At 28.3% G+C, this 23,270-nt stretch overlaps 3 protein-coding genes across 4 annotated transcripts; 1 reads left to right on the top strand and 2 right to left on the bottom strand.

Moving 5' to 3' along the window:
* The first annotated feature begins 255 nt into the window (after positions 1-255).
* Positions 256-1,180, top strand: LOC112779314 (uncharacterized protein At1g15400). The gene has a single exon (XM_025823557.3). The coding sequence runs from the start codon at positions 380-382 to the stop codon at positions 728-730; it is 351 nt and encodes a 116-aa protein (XP_025679342.1). The 5' UTR covers positions 256-379; the 3' UTR covers positions 731-1,180.
* Positions 1,181-5,691: 4,511 nt separating this feature from the next.
* On the bottom strand, positions 5,692-8,859 carry LOC112777693 (peptide deformylase 1A, chloroplastic). 2 transcript variants are annotated; one of them, XM_025822086.3, is made up of 4 exons: positions 8,388-8,859; positions 7,418-7,562; positions 6,977-7,058; positions 5,692-6,193 (listed from the first exon to the last, which is right to left on the bottom strand). In XM_025822086.3, the coding sequence occupies exons 1-4, from the start codon at positions 8,784-8,786 to the stop codon at positions 5,953-5,955; spliced, it is 867 nt and encodes a 288-aa protein (XP_025677871.1). In that variant the 5' UTR covers positions 8,787-8,859; the 3' UTR covers positions 5,692-5,952. The 2 variants fall into 2 exon arrangements, with proteins under 2 accessions (XP_025677871.1, XP_025677872.1); XM_025822087.3 differs by having other exon boundaries at positions 6,977-7,044; positions 7,473-7,562.
* An 8,594-nt stretch (positions 8,860-17,453) lies between these two features.
* LOC112777462 (glyoxylase I 4) lies at positions 17,454-20,069 on the bottom strand. The gene is made up of 3 exons (XM_025821835.3): positions 19,662-20,069; positions 19,484-19,589; positions 17,454-18,080 (listed from the first exon to the last, which is right to left on the bottom strand). The coding sequence occupies exons 1-3, from the start codon at positions 19,814-19,816 to the stop codon at positions 17,811-17,813; spliced, it is 531 nt and encodes a 176-aa protein (XP_025677620.1). The 5' UTR covers positions 19,817-20,069; the 3' UTR covers positions 17,454-17,810.
* Positions 20,070-23,270: the final 3,201 nt, after the last annotated feature.

Raw genomic sequence — 23,270 nt, 5'->3', positions numbered from 1 at the left:
ATTAAGTATATCAGTCTATGGATATTTTAGTAAATTTTAACTTTGATCTTAATTATATAAATTATTTTTTAAAAAAATTAAAAAAAATATTTTTATTTAAATAATATTATATAAATAAAAACACGCGTCCCGATACATCAATCAAAATTAAATTTTTAAAATTAAACTTATAAAATATTACTAGTACTAATAACTAATAAGTAATAACCACTTTCTCCTAATTTACTTCACCAACTCTTATCTTTTTCTCTTCATTAAATTCCTTCCCTATATATATATATCAAAGTCATACAAATCATAACCTTCATTATTCATTCCTCAAATCCTACAACAACACACCAGAAACATCGAGAGAGAGAGAGAGAGAGAGAGAGAGATCATGGACATGGGTGGCCTTCAAAGATCCGCAGTATCTTTCAGAAGACAAGGCTCTTCTGGTCTTGTTTGGGATGATAAGCTCGTATCTGGTGAATTGAACAAAATCAACAAACAAGAACAAGATCAAGATCATAATCAAAAAGACCATGCCTTATCCATCAAAACCAACTCTGCTGGATTTCGCACCAGAAAACAAGAGCCGGCGGCGGTAGACCCTCCGTCTCCCAAGTTATCTGGCTGCGGATTCTGTGGCGGTTTTGGAAAAAGTGGCGGTTCAGCGAAGAACAATAATAATAAGAAGGGTCAACGGTCAAAGCCACTTAATAACAAGAAGGGTCAACGGTCAAGGTAGAGATAATAATTAGATAAACTTGTTTCTTCGTTTCAATTCAATATGATCGTCTTGTTGTTGGTGGTGTTGTACTTTTTCCCCCTTTTCCGGCACCGGAGATGGGATATTCCGGCACTGGCTAAGGGTGAGTAGTTTAGAAAATTCTTGCATGTTTTTTTGGAACAGATTATAGAAGAGAAAATTTTCAATTATTTAAAATAAGAACTTTGGTTAAAAATTGTAAATTATTTTGAAATATTTCGAAAAACATGCAAGAATTTCCCCAAAAAAACGGAAGAAAGATGTGAATTGATATTACTATATCCCCTTTGTTAGTTTCTTCTCTTTTGGGTTTTTAGTTTTACTTTTATTTAGATTAATAGGGTAGTTTATGTGGCTGAGTTGTGGGTTGTTGAACTTGTAACTATGTGTATATTTGTTGGGTTCATAAAGAATTTTGATGGTTTGCAATTTGAGATTGTTGGTATTGCTAAGAAAAGTTGGACTTTTCTTTCTTTTTTTTATGGTTTTGGTCTACTTGATAAAAACATTAACATACGGTGAAAATTTACGTGTAATTATTTTTAGGTGGAAATTCAGGTGCAGTGAATTTCACGTAAAGTTGATTGATTTAACTAAATTTTCATCTAACTGTTCTCAGATATCAACCCCACCTGAATTTTTATCTTATTTTTATTTTTACGTAAAATTGATAGATAATAATTATGAGGCGATAATTTAGTTAGATTTATTAAATTTTATAATTTTTAAAAATAAACTTTACATGTGAATTTTTACCTATATATACATAATCCGTTCCTTTTTATTTATTTATTTTTTAGTTTTTGTGTACATTATGCATAATATACATGTTGTGATGAAAATTCATAAGAAAAGCTATTGCATTGAATGTGAAGCTTTTATGAACTTGGGATTTATTTCCAGCTTAGGATAATGCTACTAACATAAGGAGAACTGCCATTAAAGCTTGAAAAAATGTAATTATGTTTAAATATTTCATCATTCTTTTCCCTTTTTTTTTTCAAAATAAAGTACTTTTTGTAGTATTATAATTTAACAACAATATGCTCTTATTAAGCAGAAGAGAAGATATATAGTGGAAGAATTTTTATATATAAAGAAAAAGTTATCACAAGAATAATTTTATAAAATAAGTTTAAGTTAGTTTTAATTTCTATAAATAATTAAATTACATTGAACATACAATAATGATTTTTAATTAATAAACTAAATAGTTAGTGAATGGCAATGAATAAACGAGCAACTTTTTCTTTTAAATGTTGGAATGACCCACCATTTCATAATCACCACAAATCCTAATCCTTTTATTTATTATATGTATTATGGCCAAATACTACTGTTGGAAACCAACTTGGGTTGGTCGAGTAGTCGGCTCATTCGTCTGCTTAAGCAAGTATCGGAGGATTTGAATCCCGTTTTGTGCATGCAACAACACATTGGTCAGCGACAGACCCTGTGGGCAATTTGCTTATGTATAATAATTTCTTATGAAAGGCAAGTAATCAATATGCAAACCGGTGGTATGAGATTTTGAATATGGAACAAAAATCCATTTAAAATTAGTTAAAAGTTGTTTTATTTTGGATAATAATATCCAATTTAATTCATAATTTTACACGCGAGTTTAAATTTTGTAAATATGTCTCATATTAATTTTTGAAATAATTTGGACACATAAATATTAACGGAGTATCAACATTATATTAAAATTTATAATATGATGTCAGTTTTAGTTTTTGGGATAATTTCGATACATAAATATTAACAGAGTATCAACATTATATTAAAAATTATAATATAATGTCAATTTTAGTTTTAGTGCTCATCAAATAATTCAAAAATAACGTTGTATCACGTGTTTAAATTATTTAAAATAAACTGTGTTTTATTTTTAGACTAATATGCATCATATTTACAAAGTTTGTGAATTAAATAAAAATAATTAAAATTTTAGAGACTAAATTAAAGTCTATCTCATATGCAAGTTAAAGACTAAATTAAAGTCTATCTTGCATATAAGTTAAGTACTAAATTGATTTTATCTCTCTTATTTTATATGTATTAATTACCTCTTATTACATATATAAATGTATAATATTAGATATAATAAGTATATAATTTTAAATATTATATACATAAAATTATAGATATTAAATTAAATAAGATAATTTTATATTATTATCTCTTTAATGTTGCTCTTTTGAATAATATACATTAGGGGTGTTCAAATCCAAACCGATCCAAATTAAACCATTCATCTAATTCGATCCAAACCGAAAACCGATTAAAACCGCACTAATTCGGATTTGATTGGATTTTATTTTTTATAAACCGCTGGATTGGATTGGATTTCGGATCTACTTTTTATAACCATTCCAATCCAATCCAAACCGCACAATGTGCCATAATATTAATATTTTATTATTATGTTTACAATTATACTTATAACATGTTCAATTTGTTATACATTTTTCTATTATTCATGTATTATTATTATTTAATAAATATTTTATGTTGAAAATGTTATTTATTTATTTATTTTAACTAACCTATAATTTTATTTCTATTGTTATGTTATCGTTGGCTTTTTAAGATATTGTTAAGACTTGTTATGTCATTGTTGATTATTTAAAATTTGATGTTGAGACTTGTTATATGTATTTAAATTTTTTATTTTAAAAACCGTAAATCCAAACCGATCTAAACCGCTTGTAATCGGATCGGATCGGATCGGATTTCCAAAAAAATTTCATCCAATCCAAACCGCACCGCATATAAATTAAGCGTTCGGATCGGATGACTTTTTCCCTTAAAACCGAACCAAACCGCACCGCGAACACCCTTAATATACATTATGCTAAGAAATTAATAATCATTACAAATTAAAAAATTAATTACTAAACTACTTAAATAAGTATTGGAATTCGAATTTTGTGTTATGCGTGAAATAATTATTAACCAACAATAAATTTTTAAACAAAACTCTAATTCACCACGAATTAATTATTAAGCTGTTGGACTTAAAAATACTGTATAAATAGTTATTTTAAACAGGAGAGAGTCTTCAACAATTTTTTAAAATATTTTTATATATATATATATATATATATATTAAAATCATTCACTAAAATTATTTATTATGATTTGTGTATAAATTTATGTATTATTTAATTATTTTTAATATATATTTTGTTTTTTAATATATACTTTATAGTAGTTGTTAGTAATTAATTTTAATATATACCTATACCGATTGGATTTAAATTTACCCATTTCTCTATGTTTCGGTTTTTTTTTTTTTTTTTTGGTATTTTATCCGCTTATCAATAAAAAAAATATATATTATTTCTTGTTCATATAATTGCATTTCGATCAATGATATTCTTCGTAATCTAATCAACACTACTATTTCTTCTGGTCAAAATAAACATGTTAATTTAATTGGTAAAATGGTGCGACACAACAACTCAGTACGATAGCAACTGCTATACCAATAGAACAATCAAGAAGAAGAAGAAGAATAATCAAACAAGAATTTGATAGTTTAATCCTCTATATAATGGGAGAGGATTTGATTATTATTATTGTTCACATAAGTCTAACAAGTCTATAATTGTGATGACTTTAAAGTTGAAAATTTGATTTTGTCCATAGTTTTCGTCCTGCTTCATTAAAACGAGTAGAAATAGTATTATTAATGTTTGTTGAAATCTGAGTTCTAGTCGAATTTTTAATTAATAATATTTATATAATTTTCTTTTTAATTTCAAACTTTGAGTAAAACTAAAATTTGTTCCCAAGAATATTGGGGTGTTATAAATTCATCTCTAAATTATAAAACATATAATCCTTAGTGACAACTAGTCAAACAAAAAAAAATTCTAAATTTGATTCTTATATATGATAACTTGTTAGAACAACGTTGTTTTTTCTTGAGGAATCATATCATATATTCAATTATATGTTTAGATAAAATTGAGATATATACAATTTATCAGAAGCATCGAATCGTTAAATGGTTATTTATTTATTTATGAATAAATTAAAAATAATTTGCACAATTGTGATATATTGCAAAGTCGGTGGATTGCAGAAAACGTGGGCCACGCAGATTACCAATTCCCATTGCAGCCAAATTGGACCAACAGGCACATAGACATGAATATTTTTTATTTTATCAACAAAAAAAGCGTAAATTAATTTGGGTTGCTCATTCTTATAAACAAGTTTCAGGAAATCGAATCAATTTTTTATAACTCAAATTTTTTATCTAATTTTCAACCATTCAAATAATTTATCTAAGTAATTCCTAACACATCAATAGGGAGCATTTCAACTTATGATACACGGACACTGACACGGATACGAGACACAACACGACACGGGACACGCTGACACGCGAATTTTAAAATCTTACATGACACGGAAACACACATATATATAAAATATAAAGTATTTTTTAAATAAATTGTAATAATATTTTGATATTTTATTGATATTAAAATATAAATTAAAATTTTTAATTATTTTTAATGTCTTATTTTAATTATATCAAGTATTTAAATTTTTTTTGTTTTAATAAATAATAATATATACTATATCTAAATTTATTTTAAGAATATATGTTAAGAATAAGACTGGACACGCGGACACGTGATGGTATTTAGGTGTGTCTGGACCTGTTCGGCGAAAATTTTTTTATTTTTTATTAAGACACGGTTGGACTTGGACATAGCAGACACGCGTGTCGGTGAGTGTCGTGTCCAAAATGTGTCCGATACGTAGACACGATAACTCAACGAAGTGTCCGTGCTTCATAGATTTCAAAAGTTATAGGGTTTAACACATTATTATGAATTATATCAAAAGATAGAATCACTAGAATACCTGAAATATTTGAATAAAAAGGTAATATTTCGTTGTCATAATTCATTGCAAAATTTAAAACATAAAATAAATGCTCATTCATATAGATTTTTATTTGATTTGATTTAGTTGTAAATAGCATTTAGGATCTACAAATGACATTGATTTCATACCCTACAACAATGATATACAACTAGAATAATGTAACCAGGACATTTTCATTAGAAATCATGGTGGAAGAAGTAGATGAAATGACATTGATCTAGCATTCTTCTACTAGTAACATGTGCACGGCCGGCCGTGGCCACAGCCGCCGAGGATGGTTGCAACCGGAGCTAGCGAGAGCCGAGTTTGGGGCACCCCTTAGCAAGAGGCAGGGTCAGGTTTTCTACTGTTCTGAAAGTTTTAGGCACCATCTTGTCAACATACAGAGTTCCTTCCAAGTGATCACACTCGTGTTGTAAAATCCGCGCCTGCCAACCAGAAGCTGTTACTTTGATTGGTTCGCCATATCGATCCAAACCGGTGACCTCGACGTCAAGGTGTCGCTCCACCAATGCTCTGAATCCATCAACACTACAAAATTTTATGATAATTGAAGTTATTTAGTGGTTTCCTGGACTAAAATGCTGAATACAAATATAGAAATAAGATTAGAATTTAGAAGCAAAAATGTCATTCAAATGGACTACTAGATAACATTACACAATTAACCCTTATGTACTTTATTATCTAAATTATCAAAATGTGTAATTTGACAAGTTATAATTGATGCTGGACATTAAATTATAGAAACAGTGAAACACAAAAAATGCATATTCACATCACAATCAGAACACATTTTGGTCAGTAACAACTAACAACTACTAGACTTAGGTAATGAATCAAACATTCAGATCAATATATACAAAATAGTGTGTTCTGGTGGTTCCAAGGTTTGAAACTTTGAAATACTGTTAATATCAAAATAGCATCAATGGTTTAGGAAATCTTGTTAAAAGAAGGAGGTAATGATTAAAGAGGTATCGAAAAGTGTCTACTACTCATCTCAGCTACTGAATTGTTATGAGCAAAAACAAGTGAATTGTTGATCTAGCAAAGCTATTACAGTATATAGAAGTTTGATAACTTGTTATAACTAGTTAACTAGTTAGAAGGCATAGTAATTAGTCACATTCTTCTTACTATATAAGCCAAATGGTAGATTAATTGTAATCACTTTTCGCATTCTAGTAATTTTTCACTTCTAGTTTTCTCTTGTTTTCTCATCTCTTCCTCCATTACTATCAGTCAACAAAACCAAATAAGGCAACTAAGAAGGAAAACAAAAAAAAAAGGTAACTTCAATCATTGACAAACCTTAGGCATCCTTCAAAAAATAGGGCAGTCTTGTTGCTCTTTTTCAGGAGTTTGGGATTCAGGATCACCTGCCTCAAGAAAACTAATGAAATATGTAGCAAATAACACACTTTAAAGGCAAAATTATTGGAGTAAACTACCCTTTTGGCTCCTAAATGATTTAACTTTTGAGGAAATGGCCCTCCAAAAAAAGAAATGAAATTTTGACTCTCCATGATGATCTCAATTTGACAAAAGGCACAATTTTTTTCATCATTAATGGCAAACAGCTCATACATTTTATCCGATTTTTTCTTAAGGACATTTGGAAAATTATTTAGGAGGTACATACAAAAATCGAGGAAAAATTCGATGTTTAGAGGGCTAAACTGTTATTTCTTTATTTCAAGGGCTACTTTGTCAAAAGTTAAATCTTTTGGGGCCAAATGGTAGAATACTCACATTTATTTATTTGATGTTCAATGCTCTTCTTTTTTTCCCCTGCATATGCACATACCAAAAGATCAAAAGGTCTTCTATCTTGAGCTTTGACCTCTTCCTTTGGTGCATAACCAATATACTCTGTGGTATCTTCCAAAACAATTATCTGCATACATGAAAAAAAAAAAGGATGGAAACCACATACAGCTGCACATTGCACAATAATATCTAGAAGATTGTAAGTTTTTAACCTAATATATACTTTAAAGAATCAACATTCTGAATTCCAACCCAAATTGCAAAGGCTAAATGCTAATAAAAAACTCACTTTGATCATAGAAAGATATGGTGTTGTAGTGTAGTGTAAATTAGAAGCACAACTTGAGCTTCAATTGTTACAACTTCCAAGCAAAAATTATGTAATTACAGTATAAATTATCTACTTTTTTCCCCAAATGAGGAGACTTTTAAGTCTTTTCAACTAGACAAATAGTTCCCTAACTTTTTAATTCGAAGACATATAAGTCCCCGACTAATTGAAAATACAAAAACGTCCTAACTTTTTAAAATACGAGACATTTAAGTCCCTCCAAAATATATAAGAAAGACTTAGATGTCTCGCATTTTAGAAAATAAGAGTCGAGACGTTTTTGTATTTTTAATTAGTCAGATCTTATTTGTGTTGGAGATAAAAAGTCAAGGACCTATTCTCGTTTACTCTATCAACTAAAAGCCTGCCTATCACTCCAATAAACAATGTCATTCAATTCATGATCAATCTACAAAGTTAATCATAAAATCCTGAGAAATGAAAACATAGACAGAATAAAAAACAATGTGACATCTTTTGTCTAAGTAGTTTCAATTGTTCAGACATTTTGATGGTAGAAGCTCATTTCTTTCTACAATCACACACAAAGCAAATAAGCAAGCAAGATACAAACTTTAGAAAAATGGGGGCATGAAGAATGAATGAAACAAACAAACAAACCCTTAATGGAACACCAATCTGGGGAGCAGCAAGGCCAACACCAGGAGCTTTTCTCATGACCCTGATCATGTCATCAATGATCTTCTGAATCCTCTCAGACCTAACCTCATTGGGATCCACATCCTCTGCAGGCTCATGCAGAACTGGGTCACCTGCTTTCACTGTCTCAGGCAAACCCATCTTCTTGTTCTTGCTGTCTGTGAGGCCCAAGAACCATCCTGCTCTAACAGCCACGGTTGAAGAACCAGAAGATGATGAGGTCAAGCTCAATGCTTTATGGTTGCTGATGAAGATGTTGAGTTGCAATGATGATGATGATGATGATGTTCTTGCTCTTGGAGATGATGAAAGTGTGGATAATGTTCTGGGAAACAAACTCTGCAACTGTAAGGCCTCCATGGGCTTCTTTTCCAAACTCTCTTTTTCTGATTTTATTACTATTATAATTTCTTTTATTTTTTTTGGTCAGAGTGAGATATTAGGTTTTGATTATGGATTGGGTTTATAGTTTGTTTTTGGGACAAATCCTAAGATCCTAACCATATTGGATTGGGCTTAAGGGTTTTACTTTAGGCTTTTACTAATTATACTAGTATACTGTGTTTGAAATATTCCAACATCATGACCAAAATAAAAAATGTTCCATCATCATGTCCTAAGTCCATTTTTTAAGTTTGCCTTTGCTTGTAAGTACGAAATACTGAGATAAAGATACAAAAATATAAAAATTATCCTTTTTACCGGGGTGTCCATGGATCGAATTGTATCCGCAGATCTGCGGTAAATATCCACGTCCGATCCGAAAATTGCAGATACGATTCGATCCGCAAATTGATCGGATCGGATCACGGATATCTGCTCTACATCCGTGTATCCGATCCGCGGATCCGCATTATAATAATTAAAAAATAAATAAATATATATATATATATATATTTGGTATTATATTTATTTGTTTGTATGTTTTAGTTAGTAATTATTATTTATATATTGTATTATTTTATTTTTGTTATTTAGAGAGAGTTTGATTAAAAATATTTTAGGAATAAATAAATTTAAAAGTATGAAAGAAATATTTTTATCGAATTCTTTTACATAGAAATATGATTAAAAAGAGAAGGTTTAATTATGCGGATATATTCGATATCCGATCCGATCCGCAGACACCCCTACTTTTCCACCGAGGCAAAGGTCTGGATATCGAATGAAGAAAAATGTAGAATGGTGTAGCTTTATAGGTAAGAATTTAATTTTAATGCATTATTAATATAAAATTGTTTTACACGTACATCTAATCATATAACATCATATTAGCAAAAATAATTATCTTTTATATTGATTGCATAAATAATTTCCAACGGAATAATTCTAATTGTACGGTAAGTATCAAAATTAAACTCTTACATGTAATATGTCACGGATTATATAAATTGAACCTATCCAGCATACGATAAAATCCAGCTCACTTTCCGGAGACAAAAATCCATATTACAAAGGAAATTTATAATAATAACCTGCATGCTATCAAAAATCATCCCAAAAAAATTAATAAAATTAATATTCTATTTTCATAACGTGCTTTATGTCTTGATTCAAAGAATTGTTTCATGTGACCCCTACCTGCATTTCCTTACATAGAATAATCTTTTCATTATGTAGCTATATATTGCAGCTGGTAATGAATTAATTAAGAGCATATTGATCCTTTTTCAGAATATTTTAATATTGTTTGATATTATTTAATAGAGTATTAAAGAATAATTAGGCAGGGTTTTACCAAAAGAGAAAGAAAAATGAATTAGGAAAGGAACTCTAGAATTTTCCAAAAGAAACCTTTTTTTTAATGTGTTACCATATATAGAGTAACATAATATTAGCTAGCTTATTAGCCCTAATTTTAAAAACCCTACGTGGATATAACATTAATCATGCCACGTATAGACATCAATACTTTCCAGACTAGTTATTTTTTTTTATGCCACTTCGATCTCATGAAGAACATGCATGTGCATGAACTGCACCTATTTCCCTTAATAATCAAAATTTATTAGGTTGTATTGTTAGGTATAGATGCGAGGTTTTCTCAAGTATTAATATTTTATTATTGATTAGTAACATAAGATTCTAATTAAATTCTAGGAAAATGCCTTTGTATAAAAAATTAAAAAGTGACTAAATAAACTCTACTTTTCGGTCCAAAAGCTAAAGATAAATTATTGGCTTCTTATTTCGATAATAAAATTCTAAGAAAAAATTCTTCTTGTTTTGTATACAAACTCCACCACAAACACAGTTGCGGTATTTCTTGACTGGCCAAACTTGGCGCTTTGGAGGGTTATTAGTACTTTTCATATCATACATATCTTTTACTTAATATTTACAAAATTTTTCAATTCATTCATATTTCTTAAAAAAAATATTTACAAAAAAATTATGAATATATTAAAGATATAAACATTCATATCTCCTTTTATTAGTTTAAATTTGTAAGATAAGTAATTTCATGACATGTTATTCGAATTTTTTATTCGAAATGTCTAAAATTTGATTTTTAGTGATTCTAAAAAAAATAGCATAGGACAAATAACAAAAAAGTATATGAAAAAATCAAGTAAATCCAAAAAAAAATTTTTGTTTGACGAAAAATATTAAAGATATAATTATTTATGTTATTTTTTCATACTAGTTTAAGCTTTTTAAAAAAAATAGTTTCATAACACACTGTTAAACCAAAAAAAAAAATTTAGCATAAGACAAATTTAAAAAAATATATATACAAAAAATTTAAACAAACTTAAAAAGCATATTAAAAATATAATTATTTATGTATTTTTTTTTTATTAACTTAAATTTTTGAGATAAATAACTTTATGATGTGATCATATATACTAATTAAGTAGCTTTCATATTAACATTAAGCAATTTGAGTTCGCGTCTTTATAAATTAAAGTTTAACAAAGAAGCTAACTTTTTTTTTTTTTTTTACATTAATCAACTTTTTTTATTTTAATTTTAAATCATAAATTTTAAATTCTATATCCTAAAAATCTAATCATAATCCTTAAGTTTTCTAAAAATAAAGGTTAAAAAAATGTACAATAAAAAAATTAATTATTATTGACTACTTTAAAATTGTTCTTTATACCTCTTCTGTAAGATATATACAAGAAGATCAAGAAGAAACTATTTTGCATGGCACTCGACAAATTGAAAAATTAAGTATATTATTAGATTCGATGCTTAGACATTATTCCAAGTACCTTCATATACTTGTCACCATCTCTGACTTTGCTTTGAACTTTGAAAGGTGGAATAGTACAAAATATATATATCACGAAAATAAAAATAAAATATATATCATATGAAACAATATTCCCTTTTGCTTGCTTGCATTGAATTATATTATTATGAAATCTATATAAAGGAAGCACACGAATCCATTCAACAAATTACATATATAGAAGCAAATAATAAGAAGAATGAGAAGTAGTATATGTAGCTACTATATCCAACCTTCACAACAAAATAATAACCATCATCACCAAGCTTTTCCAACAATAATGGAAGAGAACATCAATAATAATAATAGAATGATTGCAATATCAACATCATCATCATCACCATATGGGTTAGAGAAGAAGAAAATAGAGTCTCATCATCATGATAATGAGACAAATAAGAAGAAGCTAGAGAGGGTGGGAACCAATGAAGATGTGAATGCTAAGGCTGATGCATTCATCAAGAATTTCAGGCACCATCTTCTCCTTCAGAGGCTCCAATCATAATCCATTCATAATATATAATTATGACCAATGGCTTCCAAGGTGACTCTACCTTATATATCTATGCTCGTGAGAAATTGATAACTAATAAAGATTAATTACTATTATTATTATAATAGTATAAAGATGTATAGTTCAATCTCATATATACTATATGATCATGTCATCATGTCTCTAATAATAAGGCTATGTATTTATATTATGAGGCCCGCTACACATACAAGTCTTTTCGACTTACAAGCTATACAAGTTGGTCCAAATTCAAAAAAAAAACACGCGCACCACTCCTTCAAAATCGAGCGTCCAACGCGTTCCTTAATCACCCTTCCACAACATGTTCGATATGCCGCACTCTTCCTCTTCTTCCTCATCAATCAAAACGCGTCAAGATATCGAAATTAAACAAATTACGATTCTGCAGAAACATTCCAACTCCGTCGCAAAGAGTAGAAGAAATAAAAAAGAAAAGATACAAATCTCCATCAAAAATCACCAAAAAAAAACGAAGAAACATTATTCAAGGTACTGTTTTACTGCTCTTCTAGGTTTTTTTTCTAGATTGTCTTTGTCATGTGCCTCATCCTTAACCAGCAAAACATTAAAAGCTATCTCTCCCATATTTTGGGTGTATTTCTTAAATCCTTTGGGTGTATTTCTGTAATCCTTTGAGTGTATTTCTGTAACCGTTTGAGTGTATTTCTGTAATCCTTTCTGTAACTATTTGGGTGTATTTCTGTAACCGTTTGAGTATATTTCTGTAATCGTTTGGGTATATTTCTAAAATTCCATTATCTTCAAAACAATTTCAAAGCTTGATTTCAGAAACCATGGAAAAAAAAAACATGAAGCAAGAAGGAGATCCAACAAATTTAGCAAGAAATTCGAAAAAAGAAACGAAATTTTTTGAAAAATAGAGGTAATATATTTGCGCGTTAATTGATTTGAATTGATTTAAAAGTTTGTTAAAGAGGCATGTAAAGCAGCGTGTTTAGTGGGTTTTATTCTCTTCAGGCTTGTAAAGTTTGTAAGCGCAAAATACTTGTATGTAGAGATTAAAGGGTTATTTATAATTTTGAGTTATTTTTTTTTTATCAATAACTACACTGTATAATGATTAATTAATCTTTCATTCAAAACATCATTATATACATTTGCCTTAAAACTTAAAAAGTATTACCCGCCACAAAGATATTATTATTATTATTAGAGAAAAAGTTCTATGAAATATCAAAAACCAATATTCATTCTTAAATTTTTAATAATTGTCTAAAGTATAATGAATAAGTTCTTATACTATATTAAAATTGAGATCGTGAGAAGTTAATTTAACACAAAAAAATTAGCTCATGAGATGATATATGTTCAGGTACGCTTATAAATTCTCTAGAGATTTTATCATTAAAAGATATTGATCTCGTAATATGAAAATAAGTTTTAAAAAAATTCAAAACAAATTTGGCTATATTTGTTTTTTTTTCCCCTTATTTTATGTAAATGATTACAACGTACTGATATATCACGATTTTTGTCTATATACATTATGACAGACTAATGACTTTATGAGTTTGTTTAATTAGGCTGTCAAAATTATTAAAAAATTGAGTGGGTAGAAATACACATAAATTTTGGAAGGCTAATAATAAATTTTACAGTGGAATATAATACACATAAACTGTAAAATGCTCGTATATATAGCTCCACTACACCATATTCGGCAAATAGCAGCGGTTATACACAGGATTAACAGTGATTTTTAACCGCTGTCAAACAGATAGCAGCGGTTGATATATCCGCTGAAAGATAGCGTGCAGCTAAACCGTTTGTAGCGGTTAATAACAACTACTGCTAAATAGTATTTTGCAGCGGTTCTTTCTGCTACAAAATCATAAGAATATGACTGTTTGGAGATGTCAGCGGTTGTTAACCGCTGCAAAATTCTAGCCGTTGAATTATTCTATTAAAATATAGTAGCGAATTTAAAACCGCTGCCAAATGTAGAGTTACACTTTTTTTAAAAAAAAAATTCGAATTTACACTAAAATATGCCAATTCTTTTATTCTTTATACGTTCTTCCACTCAGTTGGCTAATAGTTTAATAAGCTAAACTCGTGAGTTTCTGAGCCGAGTTTGAGTTTAGATAAATTCAACTCATTAGTTCGTGAGCTAACTCGATTATATATATATTAAATTATTTTTAATACATATATTATTTAAACTACAATTCAACTAAGTATCCTTTAAAAGTTGTACAATATTCAGTCTTTTATTACAATAATTTAAAAAAATTAAAATAAACACATCTAAAAATTATAAATAGATTTAGTGTCTTTTTAAAATTAAATACATATTCAAAATACAAACTAAATAAAACTGAAATTTAAAATTTAAATTTAAATTTTAAATTTCTGTTTCAGATTTAATATATTTAATTATTAATATATTACAATTTAAATATACATCCAAAAATAAAATTAGTTAGAATTCAAAATTTCGAATTTAAAATTTTAAAATAAATCTTAAACCATCTTAAATCAATGGTAAAATCTTCACCCTGTAAAGATCCAGAGCTGCGGTGCCTCCTCCTCCTCATTTGTGGCCGCTTTCGTCTTCTCCCGCGTTGCGCACTTCTCTACGACGATCTCCTCCTTCGGCGACGCGCTCCTCCCCGCGACGCGCACCCCCGCGCCTCCTCCATCGATGGGTTCCTCCCTGTCCCTGGTCTCCTCCCTCGCGCCACGCACAACCGCCCCCTTCTCCCGCGCCTCCCCCTGTCTCCTCTCCCATGTCGCACTCCTTCTGTCTCTGGTAGTTTTGCTTGCAAACTTCTAAAAAAATTTGGTTGAGTTCATTCATGAAGATATGTTATCCCTTTATTTTCCGCTTAATAAAAAGTTCTAATTTTTTAAATTTATGTATAATATTGAAAATGTCTGTGTTTTTTTTTCTTTTTTTAAATGTATTTGTGATTATAATATTTTTTTGCACTCGTATGTTTGATTTGAGAGTTGTAATGTTAACCTAATTTGGATGTGTCAATACTTAATTTTGGATGTGTTTATGTTGTTCATTATGTTTTTATGTACATATATAAGTTTTTTTACATGAGTTTTAGATGTGTTGATAAAATATTTAGAATGCATTCTTATAATTTTGGATGTTTATTTGAGTTTAATTTTGTCTATGTTCAATATATAATTTAGAACTACAATGACAATAATTTAAATATGTTAATACATAATTTTGAATGTGTTTATTTTGTTTATTTAATTTTAGATGTGTTTTTGACATGAGTTTTGAATGTTTTGAATAAAAAAAATAATTGAAGTGAGTTTAATTTATTTTGAAAACTTCACTGATTTTTTAAAAATTAGTACACAAAAAATTGTTACGAGTTTTATGGTTTGGTTTGCAAAAAATTAATGTATTACAAATGGTTATAAATTTCACGGTGATAAGTATTCAAAATAAAAGTAGTTCCTTAAAAATAGGAAATATAATTAATTAAAAAATTAAAATAATAAAATATTAAATTTAAAAACTGAATAAAGACTAAATTTTGTTGTACAAATAGCATTTTTCTTTAATCTATATATATTTTTTATATAAGATATAAATAAAAAATTATAATTGATAGATAAATAATATATAAAATTAATCTTTTTAAATATTTTAATATATATAAATTATAATTTATTGATATAAAATTACATATTATATTTTTATTATTTAAATTAACTTGTAAACTTTTAATAAATTAAATTTAAATTTAAAAAATATACTCAATTATTAATGAATCAGAGTCTTGAGTGAAACTCAATTCTAATTATTCGAAAAACTCCATCAATTAGCATCGAATCTCTCCCTAATTTACCAATTTTAGTAAATACCGAAAATACTCCTTAATTAGCAGTTATAGATATTAGATAGTGATGGTGGTAAGGTGAGCAAGAAAGAGGGTGCCGGTTCGCCACTTTCACCTAATCATATATACAATTATGTTTAATTTGGTCACTTCAATTCATGTCTTTTACATGATTGGTTATTGATGATTTGGCATATAAAGAATTTTCCAGAACAATTTCACTTTCTCTTAGCTTGCTACTACTCATATGTCCATATCTTCCCTAACATCATTATCTTACCGACTCTATCTCTACTATCTATTCTTTCTTGCTTCTCTACTTGAAATTCATAAAGCTCTTCACGTTGGTTATCCTATTTAATATGTCCAATTGAAGTGCATATGCGTCTAATTTACTACTTAAGCTTGTTCACTATAACTAAAAAAAGGAAAACCGTTAGAAAAAGTCGGCGGAAAATAATTAATTGAAGAAAAATGTTGAAAAATCACTACCTTCTATAATAAAATTTAATTTTAATATACTAATTATAAAATATTTTATATAATTATTTAATTACATTTGTTTTTTTAAATAATTTAAATTATTAATATAAAATAATTATTTTTTTAAGGTTATGCAATTATATATATTAAAATAATTTTATAAGTACTATGTTAAAATTAATTTTTATGAATTTAAATTTAATTTTAATATATTAATAATATAAAATATTTTGTATACATGATATTAATATTAAAATTTAAAATTTAATATTTTTATTAACAAAAAGATAAATTTTATTAATCATATGCTTAAAAATAAGGAGTCTTTTTCACATGTTATATGTATGTAGTTCGGTTTTGGAATATTCAATGTACCTATCTACTTGTACTTGGATGATAAGATCATATGACACATTTTTTTGGTGTGGTGGCAACTGCCAACTAAATCTGAGTCACTACTACCTGGCCAGCCTTAAATAATGCTAGGTGCTTTATACGAGAAAATTAAAGTAGCAACATTATTCAAAAGTGAAAACTCAGGTACAGTCGATTTCACGTGAAGTTGATAGTTAAAAGTCGTTAAATAATTTGATCAATTTAACTAAATTTTTATCTAATGATTTTTAATTATCAACTTCTATCAATTTCATCAATTTAACATTATTCAAAAGTAAAAACTAACTCAGATACAATCAATTTCACGTAAAATTAATAACTAAAAATCGTTAAATAATTTGATCAATTTAACTAAATTTTCATCTAATGACTCTCAATTATCAACTTTTATCAATTTCATCAATTTAACTAAATTTTCATCTAATAACTCCCAATTATCAACTTTTATCAATTTCATTAATTTCACGTAAAATCGACTATACCTAAATTTCCACCTTATTCGAAACACCCGGCCAAGCAAAATTCTAAAATAAACCCTTAAATTTGCTCTTTGATCTTCATCATTTCTCATTAAGCTTCCACCCAAATGAAGCAATTTAATTTACATTGATTAATTGATTATGAACAAAACAATTGATTAATTGAATTTGTTTAATCATTGTTATTATTATTATATAATAAAACGTAATGAAAACTAGACAAGAGGGTTTATTAATTTACATCATCTCAAACTCTCCCCATCAAAAGAATCCACAGGTCCGAATTCTAGAAATTTCTATAACTACTTATTTTAGATGTATTCACTTAAAAGATTTTTAAATTATCATAGGGAAATGATAAATTACTAAATCTTTTAATAAATACACATAAAAACAAGTGATGATCAAGATATTATTATATCAGTTAAGGTTTTTCCAGCTGGCAACTGTGGGGACCACGTTCTGAATTTGTGGTGGTTGAGTCATGATGACACGTGAGCAAGATCTTGCCACCTCACCAACCAAGGGAATGACAGGGAGGCATTCACAGTTGCAAATCTCAACCATGAAACCATCAGGGTCATGGAAGAATAACTGATCCACTTGGATTCCTCCTTCTTCAACTCTTGCTCTCACATGATTTATGTCCATCTCTTTCAGCTTCTTCTCCACTGCTTCCATGCACTCACACTGGCAACAAAATATCAAATAAAAATTATAAATAATTTTTTTAATTAGAAACCGATTTAGATTTTTAGATTTCTTAAGGAGTGAAAAGTCCATCGGACAAATGGTTAGAGATCAGAAAAAGTAGTTACTCATTTTTTTATTTTTTATAGTATTTTAATTTTAAAAAATTAAAGACTATTTTATTATGAATTTAAAATTTATATTTAGACAAACAATAAATTATAGTAGTTTTATTATTCTTCGGAAAGTAAAAAAAAAACAAGAAACAATTATATAAAAAAAGAGATGAAACCTTTTTTAATCAAAAATCAAATATAAAATTTATGTAGTTAATTTATTTTATTTTTTTGGTTAATTCTAAAAAAACAAAACAATTGACTGCTGAGCAGTATGATATAGAAAATTTTTAAGTACGATTCTTAAAAAAAAAAAAAGAAAGAAATTGATAGTTAAAAACAATTAAATAATAATTATCTGTTATTAATTTTACACTTTACACGAAGATAATTACAGTTAAATTCTTATCTTTTATAATTGTTATCATTATTATTAATTGAAAAGTTTAGATAGATTGTTTGACTTGGTCAATGCACATGTTTTTAGAGGATAAACTTTCATAATCTATGAGATCTAGACACACTCATTAATTTGATAACTGAACTGGTTAGATATATGTATCGCTCTATATGGTTAACAATGGAGCTAGGTGAGGGTGGTGTCAATTATTATTTCTATAATTGCAGGTAGCTAGAAGTTTCTATGTTCAATTATGTATATCCCTTTGTGTCGTCAATCATATCATGATGATGAAAACAAAACAAGTGCTTGTTTGCCTCATCCACTTACAAGACACGTACAAGTAATCAGTTTCAAAATTGCTTGAAAAATCACGAATTTATTGTTTCTGAACTTTTTCTCAACAGCCACGAAAGTGACATGAAAAATAATTAATAATAAATGTAAAAAAAAATAAATACGAGTCAAGTATTGAATCTAACCTTTGATTGCTTTCTCTCTCTTATTTAATTTTGTTGCTACTTATAAAATTAAAGATAAGAGATCACACTTTATTCTCTTAAATATTTTTTCACTGGAGAGATCCATTTCCGTATTCTTTGTACGCATTATTGATCCATCTCTCTTAAAATATCTTATCATTTTGAAGCATATTACATTAATATCATGTTTTTCGTTTTTAATTTATTAAAAACAAAAATTTAATTTTAATACATAATTTTGTATTTTTTATATTAATTACATAATTGTAAAAATAATTATCTAAAAAAAACAAATATAACTGTACTACCGTATAAAATGCCAGAACAATTCCAGTAAGTTAGAAACTCGATAAAAAAAAGTGAGAGTAAAAAATTTAATTTGAAATTAGATTAATTATATATTACCTGAAAAGATATGTGATTATCCTTTGGATTAATCTCTTTCTTCTTCGGTAATTTCTCAGGATCCTCTGCTTGTAGCAAATGAATTCCGATCCCAAATCCAAATAACCTATTATTCAAAATTAATCACCATATACAAAAATCAAATAATAATAATAATAGAAAATGTGTTAATTACTACCATGCCCCATCAAAATCAAAAGATCCAGGCCTCCTTATTGGGAAGAAGCCAAGAACATTCTGGTAGAAATCCATGGATTGTTCCACTGATCTGCACACTAACGAGATGTGGTTAAGAGACTTTAGCTGCAAAGGATTTCCCATGCTTTCCTTCATTTTCTTCTAAGAGAATTGAATAATAATGTTATTCCTAAGAATCAAAAACCAAACTCAAGCTTGTGAATTTTTGAAGAAAAATTGAAGAAGAGAAGAGAAAAAAAATGCATGAAAGTGAATGATTCACGGAAGTAAAGTGACAGGGTGTTGGTGCTCTATATAGAACTTGAGATTGCACCAATCAGTGCCACGTGTCCGTATACTTTAAATGTACGTGTCAGATACGTATTTTGTTTTTGTCAGATCAGCTCCACGTTGCTGATTAGGATCATACGATACTGTTTAGGTAGGGTGGGCCACGTCAACTTCCATCTATATTTATTTATTTTCTATGAATAATAATTTATCTGTCAACAAATATTTCAATTATTATAAATGTTTCCAAGTCAGACAGATTTCCTTCTCAATATTTTTAATAAAATTCTTATTGTGTATTTTATATAAATAATTTTATTTAATAAATATTATTATAAAATAATTGAATTTAAAATTATTATTTAAAATAAATTAATATTTTTTTAAAAAAATAAATTCATTTAAAGACCTCAAAAATAATAAATAAATTTTATTAAAAAATAAAATTTTAATTTAATTTTTTCTAAAAATTTAAGTGTTACTCATAATATATATATATATATATATATATATATATATATATATTAAAGAAATTTGTGAAATGATGGATGAAAGGCTAAAATGATGTTTAGAATTTGATGTTAGTTACTCATAGAGTTGGAATTATCAGCTCTTTGACTCGTTAATAACTTTATACTGAATTCATGAGCTGTTCACACGAATTTGAGCATAAAATTAAACTCATAAATTAAATGAGTCGAATTTAAATTTAAATAAATTCAACTCATTAACTCGTAAGTTGGATTAATTATATATATATTTTATAGTTGTTACGGATCCGGCCCACAGATTCCGGACCCAGGATCGAATCTAATTCCGGTTTTTAGGGTCCAACCCGCCTCACTCTTCTGGAAGATCCGAAACCGGCCCTCTAGAAACTCCCAACCGACTTTCGAATTCGAACGTCCCCCTTATCTTACCCAAACAAGATAAGATAAGATAACCACCATCACCTATAAATAAAGGATCCAAGTCTCCCCAGGTATTCATTCATTCCTCACACTTTCTACCTCTTAGATCCATTCTGACTTGAGCGTCGGAGTGTCTTTTCAGGTACCACCCCATCGCTCCAGTCAAATAGTCCGACGTCCGCCTCGACCCGCAAGTTCCCGATCCATCTCTCAACCCGTACCGGAGACATCCAATACAATAGTCATTTTTATATATAATTTTGAGGGTTAAGTATGATTTTGGTCCTTAACGTAGAGGCCGAAAATTTATTTTGTCCTCATCCTTTTTTTCACTACAAAATGGTCCCAAATGTTTAACTTAGTTTTAAAATCGTCCTTCAAACGAAAATACCATTCCCCCTTATTCCCCAAAATCAACCAAAAAACAAAACAGATACTGAACTTTAACCAGAACCCACCACCTCACCACCATCATCATCATGGTCATCATCATCATCATTAGAAGAACAATGGATAATAAAATCATAAGAAGGAAGAAAAACAACAATGAATAATGAAATCATAAGAAGAAACATCAGAGGCACAGAGGCACAAGCAAATGCAGAAATAGAAGCAGAATGCAGAAGCAGTAAAACAACAACAACAATAAAACAACAACAACTAGAAAAATAACACCAACAACAACAATGGATAATGAAATCAGAATAATAACAAAAGTAAAACCAAAAGCAAAAGCAAAAACAAAAACAGAAGAAGAAGCAAAAGTAGAAACGGCGAGGAGTATCGACGACCGAACTAGGAAGAGGAGCAGAAACGGCGAGCGGCGACGGCAGCGCTAAGCGCGGTCTCCCTCTCCCTTCCGATCTCTCTCTTCTCCCTTTCTCCTCTGTTGCTCTCTGTTTCCCCTTCCGATCTCTTTCTTTTCCCTTGCTCTCTTTCTCCCTCCTCTTCATCCGTGTGTGTGGCGGTTTTCCCTTCCGTTCTCTCCATCACAGGCGGCGGCGCGGCGGCACTACCTTCCCTTCCCCCTTCTTCCCTCCCATTCCCCCATTCTTTTTCTCCCCCATTCTCTTTCTCTCTTTCGTCGTTCCCTTTCTTTCTTTTTTTTTTCTTTTTATTTTATTTTATAATTTTTTAAAATTAGAAATAATTTGGTAATAAAAATAAAAAATTTGGTAAAAAAGATAATTTTAAAATAAACTGAAATTTTTGGGATCATTTTGTAACGAAAAAAAATTAGGGACGAAATAAATTTTTGACCTCTACGTTAGGGACCAAAATCATACTTAACCATAATTTTAATGAAAGAAATATGTAAAAAATTTATAATTAATAATACACAACATATAAAATTAATTTTTTTAATATTTTTAATATATATAAGTTATATTTTTAACCGTTTTGATATATCCAACATAAATTTAAAGAAAGAATTTTTTCTTTTAATATCTAGTGGTACCTCTTTAACTTGTTTTTGCTGGGTAAGCAAGTGCTGTAGTTGTTGTTTGTAGTTTATTTGGACATTTCCCTCAATGTGCCAATAATTAAAAGAAGAGTAAAGTATTGTTTTTGTTTCAATGTTTGGGATAAGTTCTATTTGTATTTTTAATGTTTAAATCATCCTATTTGTATTTCTAATGTTTATAAAAGTTATTCAATGTTATCCTACTATCAATTAGACTAACAAATCAGATTATATTTTTCAATTATTCTCACTTGGATGTATTCATTTTCAATTAGGTCTCATTTGAATGTGTTCGATTTTAATATTATACCCACTATTTGTGTTTAGATTCAATTATGTCCCTAGAAAGGTGAATTATATAAATATTGTAAGAATTAGTTTCAATTTTTGATGAGCTATTTTTCGGAGTGGATCATCGATTTTATCCCAAACATTTGTATTCTAACTTCAAGAAGAGATTTTTAAAACTCAAACTAAAGCGTTCATGATGTGTAATTGACGGCAGGATAACATTGAATCACTTTTACGAACATTAGATATACAAATAGGATGATTTAAACGTTAGAGATATAAATAGAATTTACCCCAAACGTTAGGAACAAAAACAATACTTTACTCTTAAAAAAAGTAAATAGTAGTAAATATTTTAATTTGACATTTTTATTTAGACACTGGTTATTATTATATGAACCTTAAAAATATATGAACGTACATATTCTATATATGTCTGTGTTATCATTTTAAAAATTTGATGTGTTCACATGTTGATATTAGTATCCATATTGTGTTGAATGTCTATCTTTTTTGGACAACTAAATCAACTACCTCAACTCTAAAATAAGATGATAGTATAAATAAAATTATTTCAATATATATTAAATTTTTTTTCACTAGATAACTTTGACTGACAACTTAAGTAGATAACTTGTAATTTTATTAACAG

The sequence above is a fragment of the Arachis hypogaea genome, chromosome 19 (genome assembly GCF_003086295.3).
Source record: "Arachis hypogaea cultivar Tifrunner chromosome 19, arahy.Tifrunner.gnm2.J5K5, whole genome shotgun sequence".
NCBI lineage: Eukaryota > Viridiplantae > Streptophyta > Magnoliopsida > Fabales > Fabaceae > Arachis > Arachis hypogaea.
This window is presented reverse-complemented; position numbering and strand designations above follow the sequence as displayed.

What these genes read in the sequence shown, in the direction of transcription:
- LOC112779314 (XM_025823557.3), top strand. Translation starts at nt 380, where the DNA reads ATGGACATGGGTGGCCTTCAAAGATCCGCAGTATCTTTCAGAAGACAA.
- LOC112777462 (XM_025821835.3), bottom strand. Translation starts at nt 19,816, where the DNA reads ATGAAGGAAAGCATGGGAAATCCTTTGCAGCTAAAGTCTCTTAACCAC. An exon ending in TTTGATTTTGATGGGGCATG is followed by an intron (nt 19,590 to 19,661) that starts GTAGTAATTAAC and finishes TTTGAATAATAG; the next exon opens with GTTATTTGGATTTGGGATCG. An exon ending in ATAATCACATATCTTTTCAG is followed by an intron (nt 18,081 to 19,483) that starts GTAATATATAAT and finishes TTTTGTTGCCAG; the next exon opens with TGTGAGTGCATGGAAGCAGT.
- LOC112777693 (XM_025822086.3), bottom strand. Translation starts at nt 8,786, where the DNA reads ATGGAGGCCTTACAGTTGCAGAGTTTGTTTCCCAGAACATTATCCACA. An exon ending in AGATTGGTGTTCCATTAAGG is followed by an intron (nt 7,563 to 8,387) that starts GTTTGTTTGTTT and finishes TCATGTATGCAG; the next exon opens with ATAATTGTTTTGGAAGATAC. An exon ending in TTTTTTGAAGGATGCCTAAG is followed by an intron (nt 6,194 to 6,976) that starts GTTTGTCAATGA and finishes AAAATTTTGTAG; the next exon opens with TGTTGATGGATTCAGAGCAT.